We start from the raw sequence: 11,528 nt of genomic DNA, 5'->3' as shown, positions 1-11,528 counted from the left end.
CAGCTGGTAAAGTAAATATTTAGATGACTATAAAGATGGCTGAAATTGAGCTCTATCAGCTGGTAAAGTAAAAAGTAGATGACTATACATATAGCTGAAATCGAGCTCTATCAGTTGGTAAAGTAATTATTAAGTCGTGACCATATTGGTAGCTGAAATTGAGCTCTATCAACTGATTAAGTAACAAAGTAGATGACTATACATATAGCTGAAATCGAGCTCTATCAGTTGGTAACGTAATATACTGATAGTTGAAATTGAGCTCTATCAACTGATAAAGTAAATATTTAAATGACTATACAGATGGTTGAAATTGAGCTCTATCAGCTGGTAAAGTAAACATTTAGATGACTATACAGATAGCTGAAATTGAGCTCTATCGGCTGGTAAAGTAAATATTTACATGACTATAAATATAGTTGAAATTGAGCTCTATCAGCTGGTAAAGTAAATATTTAGATGACTATACAGATAGCTGAAATTGAGCTCTATCAGCTGGTAAAGTCAATATTTAGATGACTATACAGATAGCTGAAATTGAGCTCTATCAGCTGGTAAAGTAATTATATAGAAACTGTATCCCTCTTTGAATACATGCGGCGTAATTCAATATAAACAAACAAGTACTGAAACAAGAAGCAAGCCAGATTTAAGATTAGCTCCAGGGGTTATCTCTGAAATAACTCACAGCTATCTGAACAGTTTGAAACATTAGAATGACATTATCTTAATAGAGAAGTTATACTGTTTCAACAAACAGTGAAAACAGGCCCGTAGTCAGATGTTATTGTACGGACGGGCAAGTTATATACCCGGAGGAGCAAGATGGTGTATATCAGTGATGATATTGGTCAGCTGGCAGAATTTTTGGGAGATGGGGGTAGGGGCAATCTGTCCCCCTGTAGCTAGGGTCCTGATAGAAAGTAATTCCTGAAAAACTTGATCAGATTAGGGCGGTTAATGGTATTAAATATAGTCTGCACATTTAAAAAAAAAATCTTGTGCAATTTTCCCATTTTTCTATACAACTTTTGGTTTGTAATTCACAGTAATTTTCAGTGTTTATGGCCCAAATTAGTGAGAAACTGATTGAAATTAGAACTTATACAAAGGGAAGCAATCAAATTTAATTATATACTCTTGGCCTACAGACTCCAACTAATTCTTATCCTACTTGTATTGCCGCATTTAAAAATCAAAGCATTTCATGGATTATCTTCTGCTTATGTGAATAACGCTGTGGGATGGTCGTTCAAATTCCTGCACGGTGATTCAAAATTAATGAGAGGGACATCTTCATAATGTCAAGCTATTAGGATCTCATCTGATACCTTGACTGCAATAGCCACCTTTCTCGTATTACAGAATGCAGCGATTTGATTGAATTGTATGTTAGCGAATACATCCAATCAGTGTCCTTGACAAAAGTCTGTGACTTGGGCTCTGATTGGTTGTATCCGTTTACGTATAAGACACAGTTTGTAATACTGTAACGTTGTGGTGTTCGTAATACTTTGCCATGGTGTTCGTAATAGTTGACACTGTGATGTTCGTAATAGCTTGACACTGTGATGTTCGTAATAGCTTGACATTATGATGTTCGTTTTGAAGATAGTGGCAATGATACTAACCTCTTTTGGGTGAGTTGTTTGGCATCCTGAACCCACCGATCTACATTGACAAGATTGTGTTTAGCTCGGTAGTGGTTTGTAAACAGATCTATTATAAAATTATTAACAATGTCGTTATATAGGTACATTGTTTAGAGATTGAAAACTGATACATTTTTTTATGTATATCTTTTCTTCATTGTTTTCTTTTTTCTTACTGTCTGTTTCTGGTAAATTAATTAAAACGGATCTGAATCACCCTTTATCTCCGCTAATGAGGCTAATTAGGGCTGATAATGTGATGTGGAAATTAATGTATTAATTACGCAAGATGTGTTGTGATTATTTAAAGATGGGAGGCAACTATTTGTTCGGTAGTCTAGTGAGGCCACGTTCCGATGCGTGCGTTGGGCAAAAAGATAACAATAGTCAACCTAAAGGATGTAGGAGTAACTATATTTTCAGTATGCAGGTACAAGGGCAAGATAACTTTGAAAATTCATTCGATCGAAACGATAAGATACAGCCCATTCACATATACGGAACAAGGGCGATAACTCGATTTCATAACATCCGAAAGTGCTCAAATTTGATTTTTATCTATCGTTTGAAATTTTTCCACACAATAATAAAATATTTTTGGTATGGGTTTCAGTCAACACCCTTGACTTAACCCCTAGCGCCCGTGTATACTTCACTCTTTTCTAAGCGTATGTGACAAGGTACGGATTGATATGTTCATGTTAACACGAGGCTGACCTACTTTCATAAATTGATATTTTCAATAATCATAAAAGGTTCCGAAGACTCATACAAAATTTATAAAACGAGCGAGTCATAATAGCGAGTTGATAATGATGATAAGTAAAATGCTTTCGTCTTTTGAGTTTGTTGTTAAATATTAAAGTCGCATTGTGATCTTATGAGTAGTGTGGGGAAAATTACTCAAAATCTTCAGACCTAAATTGTAGAGAAATATGTCCCTTACACTATCCTCACCTGAACGGTTTAACTAAAAGTATCTTTTCACTAATTTTTAGATCGCAAAATCCATTTGAAAGGTTTACGTAAACTATTGTACAGTTTTAACGCCAAATTGTTGATTGTCTGTGCAGATCTATCTTAAAGGTTCCAACTGAAAATATCGAAGCTCTATAAGGTGAACACTAAAACTAGTTTAAATTACTTAATTAACAATTAGTACGCTCCGTTTTATTAACCCTTTTAAAACAAACACAGTTTGATCAAGTAGATACATAGATGTAGATATTTTCAGGTATAATTTACGACATGTTTGATAATGAACATTTTGCATACTGCCCCTTTAAATTACTTACAATATTAGAACACTCGGTTTTTGTTAATTAGATTTTAAAACGAAAATATTGCATGCTGGTGCTTTAATATCAAAGTTATTCACAAGCATAACATGTTTATGAACCAAATATGGCATGAACATTGTAAGATTTTATAATGAATTAGCAGTCGTTCTTGTATTCCACACAAAACAACAAAAAAGGACACATCCCTAAGATCAATACATCTTGACAATGCCAAGATATTATGAACTTCGTCTTTTACCTTGACTGCAATAGTCACCTTACTCGTATGTCGTGATGTTGTGTGATTTGATTGGATTGCCAGCGAATACACCCAATCATGACAGTTATGACTGACTGTATTCGCTAGCGTACAATTTAATCAAATGCATTTACAAACTTTCGTGACTAGTGCAGTCAAGGTATAAGACGATGTTCGTTATAGCTTGACATTGTGAACATGGTGAAAATGGGACAAACACGGACGTAAAACTTCATTCAGAGTTTATAAATGTTATCATTCTGTCTAAACTAATTCCGTTTATTACAATTTATCGATCGAAGTGATCCAGTTGGTTAAGATAAGGAAAATTAAATCTGTCTCTGTATCAGACTCTGTACAGGATGTTCTTGATCTATTTAGGATATATAAATACACAATTCCCGAAATAAAAACACAATGCGTCTTTTTTTTGGTCCACCATGCTCTTGTCGAATATAACGTAAGGTTGCTTTCGTAACATTATTCGTATGACTTTTTATAAGTCTAGGAACTGTGCCGTTATTATGGAATCAACACTTACGGATTTTGTTTTTATTTTGTTTATATTTTTACCAATGTGGTAAGTCAATTTTAAATTTTTTTAAAAGGGTTTGGCCCTGATTGGGAATGATATTACGAGCTACGCACGAATGACATTTTCAATGGTATATCAAGCAGCTATTGAAGTCTGGTAATGTTTTTTTTACGCATTAACCTAAATAGATTCCACTTTACTCTTCGGATTTTGTTTTAAAAAGCAAATATAAATATGTGATCCGCTAAAAATATTACAGTTTTTCATCTTTTGAATGTAAAGGTGATTGCCGTTTGAAGTCTATCAAAAGCTTTCCAATGAAAGACATAACTGACTTCAAAGACAACAAAACTTTTGCATCATTGAAAGTAGCTAGTAGCTAGTCTAGGAGCATCACAAGGGGTACCAGAAACCTGGAGGGAAGAAGATTCGAACCCACGACACCAATTTATTGACGGCAATCCTATAGAGATATTGAATAGTAAATAGTATAGTTTAATGAAAATGTGATATATTAAAAACAACCACTTATGATTGACAAGATCGTTATCATATTGGTAACACGTGTTTTGGACATAAATCAAACATCAGGACAGAAGGTTTGATAACAATGGGGGGGGGGGGGGTTATTTGAGAATCCATTTGGTCACAATGGTGGTCGTGGGTTTTAATCTCTGTCGGCATGTGAAAGTATGGTCAAAGTTCCCTCTGTTCCCTTTATTGCTCGACAAGAGATAACTAGATCTGATTACTTTTTATGTTACGCATATTTGTAGACGAACTATGCGCCAGGTTTAGTTCTGAAAGGCCAAAGGGATAGCTAAAAAAAGCTCTATTGAACTGATCAAGTAAATATTTGGAAGACCATAATTCTAACCCCCTAATAGTCGAAGGAACAATCACTTTTTTCCTGAAATGAGCTAGAGGTCTGACCCAACTATATTAGTTGCCAACAACTACCAACACCATCAGTTCTGACAACCCACCAAACATTTAATGGCCGACAAGAGAAAACTTAATTGAAAACAGATTGATTGTTCTGTTAAATTGTTCCAAGGAATGGTTTGTTCTGATTCGACACACAATTAGTATAAGCAGCTTTAAAACAAGTGGAGACAATGGTCTACTTCTGTCCATATCTCTCATCTTATTGATCAACGCCATAACAAAGGAATGAGATATGAAGTCCTGATTTTAAGTACCAACAATACAAAACAAAACAAAATAATTTTCAATTCTAAGATCAAATCGGTTAAATATATTCTTTACTATAGCTGAATTTAGCTAAATAGTCACCTACACACTTGGTATATCAGATGATAGAGCTCAATTCAGTCATCTGTATCTGATCGTCTAAATTATTTACTTCACCAGCCGACAAAGCCCAATTTCAGCTATCTGTATAGTCAAATAAACATGTACTTTACCAGATGATAGATCTCTTTTATAGCCATTTAAACATCTACTTAACCAGAGTTCTCAATTTTAGCTGTCTGTATAGTCATCTAAACATGGTACATAGTATGGTACATTCAAAATGAATGAAGGTGTCAAACTTTCCCCGAGGGATTTCCGTGCCGCTTGTAAAGGAGACATCAAATGGATCTTCGACACCAAATTTACTCTATGTTTGCCAAGTAGATCCTTTCAGTTGATACCAATTTTCAGCCTTTTTGTACTTTTTGAATATTTCAGCCTTTGTAAAACGAGTGAGAAAGAAGTATTAGATCGTCTGTTTAATTCTAGTAACTATGTTTCATCTATTGGTCCATACACTATTACAGGTGAGGTTTGAGTTTTTACGTCTTACTATTCAGAACCACAGAGAGATGAACTGAAATAGAGTTTTACGTTCTTACTGTTCAGCACCTCAGACAGCCAATGAAATAGAGTTTTACGTTCTTACTGTTCAGTACCTCAGACAGCTAATGAAATAGAGTTTTACGTTCTTACTGTTCAGCACCTCAGACAGCCAATGAAATAGAGTTTTACGTTCTTACTCTTCAGTACCTCAGACAGCCAATGAAATAGAGTTTTACGTTCTTACTGTTCAGTACCTCAGACAGCCAATGAAATAGAGTTTAACGTTCTTACTGTTCAGTACCTCAGACAGCCAATGAAATAGAGTTTTACGTTCTTACTGTTCAGTACCTCAGACAGCCAATGAAATAGAGTTTTACGTCTTACTGTTCAGTACCTCAGACAGCTAATGAAATAGAGTTTTACGTTCTTACTGTTCAGTACCTCAGACAGCTAATGAAATAGAGTTTTACGTTCTTACTCTTCAGTACCTCAGACAGCTAATGAAATAGAGTTTTACGTTCTTACTGTTCAGTACCTCAGACAGCCAATGAAATAGAGTTTTACGTTCTTACTCTTCAGTACCCCAGACAGCCAATGAAATAGAGTTTTACGTCGTACTGTTCAGTACCTCAGACAGCCAATGAAATAGAGTTTTACGTCGTACTGTTCAGTACCTCAGACAGCCAATGAAATAGAGTTTTACGTCGTACTGTTCAGTACCTCAGACAGCCAATGAAATAGAGTTTTACGTCTTACTGTTCAGTACCTCAGACAGGCAATGAAATAGAGTTTTACGTCTTACTGTTCAGTACAGTACACATATATGTAAAAGAACAGTTGAAAATTGAATCATGAAACAAGTAGGCAAGGCCAATTCTGAAGTCCTGAAAAAATGTCCTCATTGCACACTGCACGGTATTGCACGTTTCAGTTCACATGAAATTTCAAACCTTACAGAAGATTACTGAATTTTAAACGTTTCTGTTGTAGGTGAAGCGACGAAAGTTGCCATCGATTTTGATATCCTCGCCCTCGGCCCTGTCAACGAACTTGCCATGGTATGTGTATTTTCCTTTATCTATTTTCATTCTAAAATATTTTCATGCCAGTTGTTTCCATAAACTATGACAAATTTAGAAATATTAAAACAGAACCTGAAACAGGTTGTTACTCAGGTACAAGCTGTGCGATCTTCTTCCATTTCAAATTACACTTAAAGCCATTTCTAAATCTTTCAAACGTGATTTGAAGGCTTGGTAGAGATTCAAAATGGTTGTGAACCACGTTCGTCTGTTATTTCCAAGTAAGACCCGTACGTAGTTTCGTCTAGGGTGTACCATGGGGCTTGGTAATGTACATATTGGGAACGGAGACTTAAAAAACTGGAACCAGGTCTGTGATGAACATTGCCAGACCACCGCCCTGTTTTTCGCATTTAAATTATCTCTATTTCTTTCCAGTGATTTGACATTTGCCTATAATGAAATTGAATTGAGAATTGTTTTTGTCTCTACAAAGAAATCTGAGAATTTCTAATTTAGTTGTTTATTGTTCTTCCAAGTGTCCTATTGATTTTTTATATTTATATTTTTTTTTAATGGAATGCGAAGAGAAAGTTTGTTGACAGAACTACGTATGTCTGTTAAGCTAAATAGTCCCTTACTCAGCTTCATTAAGCACGCTTCGAACCTCGGCATTTTTTCTTAGATTGTTCGGATTAATCAACCAGTGGCGGAACCAAAGGGGAGGGAGGCGGGTCAGAGGAGGCAACATGCAATCCTATCAAACAAGCTTGGTTAACAAATGGTGGTCGTGAGTTTTAATATCGGTCAGAAGATGTTACACAATATTTTCGATTACATTTTTGAATAAACAATCATGTACATATATGTACACACAAATTGTACATGTGTAGGCTATGTGATGAACAAATTGTGTTGCTGTGATCAAGTACATGGCCACAAGATGTACAGGCTACCACAGTTGATATTTCACGAATGGATAAGACCATATTTCTGGGGTAACCCTATCCCTGACGAAACACAACTTTATTTCACCGGGGATTTCAGGCTAAGAAACAAGAAATTATTTTTCTGTTTATAGGAGTACACCATGAGCCTGTACTTCAGACAGCAGTGGGATGACCCACGATTACGGTACACTGATTTTGATAGATATATCCAAACCAATTATCGACGTTTTGATTCCTTCTGGGTACCAGACCTATTCTTCCCGGAAGCCAAAAAAGAGGATACACATGACGTCACCATACCAAATATGTATATTAGAATCTTTCCCAATGGAACATTGATTTACAGTCAAAGGTAGGGTTCGTTGATGGTCGGCACATGTCAAGCATATCAAGGCATCTATTGCGATCGATTTGAGTGAGGCCCTCATGTAAAAAGGAATTGAACAGAGGCCCGCTGCGACAACTGGATGATGGTAGATTTCGACCACTGAAGATCCGTTCTTGTGCCTGAAAATAGAGCAACTGGCAGCATTTGTGGGCAACTGCAAGTTTTAGTCGTCAATACGCTCAGATGGTCAAAATCCAGTAATAGATCCAGTTGCTTCCAAGATCCGGACCCACTGTTGAACCGAACCCTGGACTTCATGATACCACCAAACCCGGAGACAAACGTTGAATAACATATTGAATATAAATCTACCTCACATAAATAATAACTCGAAATACTCCTGAGAGTTGCTGACTGAGATACTTTCGTTTTATTTTTTTCAGACTGTCATTAAGAATTGGTTGTATTATGGATCTAAGAAAATTTCCTATAGATAAACAAATCTGCTCTTTAAGAGTCGAGAGTTGTAAGTGATGAATTACTTCTCCATTGTAGCCTTATTTTGGTAACTCAAATATACGTTCCATGAACAGAAGCCATGGCGGTTTTCCCAGATATTCTGATCCTTTGAAATACAAATTACCTCTCCTTAATATATACTACTGTACAAAAAAAAAATAATGCAATAATCTTAATAAATGCTCTGGATAATAACTACAATGAAGACCAATAATATCCAGTACAAGTTTTAAAACAATGAAATGAATGGAGTTTTACGCCCTACTTTTCTGCACCGTGTGGTCTAATGAAGACGGGCAACACCATGCAGAGAGTAATGAGGGAAATTTTGCCAGGAAAGCGGCATTAGTCCCATCTGAACGACTGGACGCTTTTCCACAACAGCCCCTCTTACCTGCTTCACTGACAGGGGGAAACGGGGTTGAAAAATCCGAAGGTATTATCTCGACCTATGAACTCTGGACATTCAGGTTAGCGAGCAAGCGTCTAACTAACTGAGCCACCGCGGCCCCAAGTAGATGTTTAAAGAGGTTAACAGAAAGACATTATCCTAGAAGTACATTATGACAATGACATTTATGTTTCCAAAGCCAGATCTATACACAGATATAAATGTTGATATAATTGGTATTAAGAACACAGGTTGGACGATAAAAACAATAACAACAGTAATTAATTAAATTCTGATCAATATCTGTGATTGACTGACTGACTAATTACCTTGATGGACCATGTTCCACAGAAATAGAGCGTAAATAAATATTTAAACAGAACCGGCCGTGGAATCCGAATATATATTATTCGAATAGTGATTCGAAGCCTATTCGGTTAGAACGGCCTTTACATGGAATAAATAGTTGGTTCTAATCTCGGTCGGTGTGTAAAAGTATATACGGTCGTCATACATGTTCTCCGCTGTGGTCAAGAGATCTTGCCAAGGTCGTTTCCTCGTGAATCTTTAAGGTGGTATTCTTGTTTTAAGGAAAGGGTATATGCAAAACACTCGACCATTCATTTAGACGAATGTGCATTGAATCTACTGTTGTTCCTTAACCCCACCCGTAATAACCTCCCTTTAACGATAGTTATACCACTTGTTAATTTCAGATGGTTACGTCACAAAAGATATGTCATTGGTCTGGTCCTCAAAGCGGAAGTTCAGCAACATTTTACCAACAGCCAATATTCCCGATTTTGAATTGAAATCTATCACTGCGCATGACTGCACAACGAATCTTCAAATGGGTATGTTTTCTTCTCATATTAATTGAAGAAAAAAAAACATTTCTGATAATTCAAATTTCAAAGTACTTTTGGGTAAGCGCAGCAAATCTAGCCCTATCCGTTCCTCGGATGTTATATACCCAAGTGATATCGTCTCATCTGTATATCACGTCTACGGCTAGATTTGTCAAGGAATGCATTTAGATAGAAACTTTGAGTTTTATCTGATATTGCCATGACTAGACATGCTTTGAAATTCCACCTTCTTTTTCCTTATTGCAGGAAGCTTCCCGTGCCTTTATGCTGATTTAGAATTACAACGACAAATAGGATTCTATTTAACGCAGACCTATATACCAACCATCCTGATAGTTGTGCTCTCTTGGGTCTCTTTCTGGATCGATCCTCACGCCATTCCCGCCAGAATCTCAGTTGGGTTGTTGACAGTTCTCACCATAACAACACAGAGTTCCGGTGCACGCTCTGAGCTTCCCAGAGTTCCATACACTAAATCTATAGACGTATGGATGTCCGCCTGTTTAGTCTTTGTGTTTGCAGCGTATGTGGAATATGCCTTTGTGACAGTGTTATCCAGGCGCTTTAGAAAGTTTTCTCCTAACAGTCCACGCTCGCCAAGCACCCAATCTATTGTAAGTATGGACCTGATTGGTTGCTAGCTTGATACCAGGTTCTTTTTACTATGATGCATAAATCCTGCTGTCTTTGAAGTCAGTTAGATTTTTTATCGCAACGATTTTGGTATACATCAAACGATAACCACCTTTATTGCAGACATCAAACGATAAATTTATATATTTATATCTTTAATTTTTAAAGATGGGTTCCCTTATTTTGAAATGCTGATATTCATATGAATAGAAAGTAGACGTTCTCTAATGACTTGGCCAGTTTATCTTACATATCCATAATTAATTCATGATTAGCTAAACTAGAAGAGAATTACCAACATAATTCTAATGAGTGACCGATCAAGAAAGGTCAAAAAGGCTTTTTTTGTTTATCCAGACAGTACATACATGGACATTTATGATTGGTTAAAACTCTTAATTATATACAATAAGAACATAATGATATGATTAAGAATACATGATAATTCATTAGAAACACCAATTAATCAAATAGTTCCATTAATTTGACACTAAAAAATAAGGAAACCCATCTTTAAATAAAATTTCATTTGCTTTATTTGATGTAGTTACGGCCCTGGTAACATATATACAACATATTGTATTCACATATCTGTATTGTAGTCAGAATTCGAATTCCTGTAAAAAAAAGACCTTATCATTTGAGACCATCACCGAAATGTGTGCTCCTGAGGTAGACAGTTGATCTCCCCCTTAACCGTTCTCCGTTCTTGAAGCAAAAACCATAATGACACAGTTCCGAGTGCATTATTGCAACAAAATACTTGCATTCTTCGTTTTACCAACTGGTGACTAAGTTGGTCAGAATAAAATTCTCCGGCAATATTTATCAGTTTCCTTCTAAAGAAAAGTACAACAAAAACATTCTGTTATATTGACGTCATCCAATAACCCCACATATTCACCAATTTCTTTTCGTTGTATGAAATTTAATAATCAATAATGCCAATTTTCGCGCCATTATTTATTTCCGGTTGGTCGGTTTGGATTTTAATTAACCTTAGAAATGTTCCTTCTTCTTTGAGTATTAAGTATCATGATTAAATCATATTAAAATCTATTTCAGTTTTCAACGTCAGAATCTTTCAGTCCAAATTATGATGAAATGTCGTCAGGAGTTCTCTATAAAGACAGGCCGAGGACAGACCAAAAGCGGGCGTCTAAAGAGGGAGTAACAACAAACCAAGATATGGGACGGATGGTTGATAAGATTTCCCGATATTTTTTCCCACTCGCTTTTTTAGTTTTCAATGCATTCTATTGGATTTATTACGTGGAACTTGCTTGA

The 11,528-nt window shown here is 36.0% G+C and overlaps 1 protein-coding gene across 1 annotated transcript; it reads left to right on the top strand.

The window, feature by feature from the left end:
• Positions 1-7,632: 7,632 nt before the first annotated feature.
• LOTGIDRAFT_125074 (hypothetical protein) lies at positions 7,633-11,528 on the top strand (the record flags this gene model as incomplete). The annotated part of the gene is made up of 5 exons (XM_009061614.1): positions 7,633-7,853; positions 8,273-8,355; positions 9,456-9,597; positions 9,859-10,222; positions 11,307-11,528. Coding segments are annotated over 5 exons (1,032 nt in total), but the record flags the coding sequence as incomplete, so codon positions are not given.

The sequence above is a fragment of the Lottia gigantea genome (assembly GCF_000327385.1).
Source record: "Lottia gigantea unplaced genomic scaffold LOTGIsca_49, whole genome shotgun sequence".
Taxonomy (NCBI): domain Eukaryota; kingdom Metazoa; phylum Mollusca; class Gastropoda; family Lottiidae; genus Lottia; species Lottia gigantea.
This window is presented reverse-complemented; position numbering and strand designations above follow the sequence as displayed.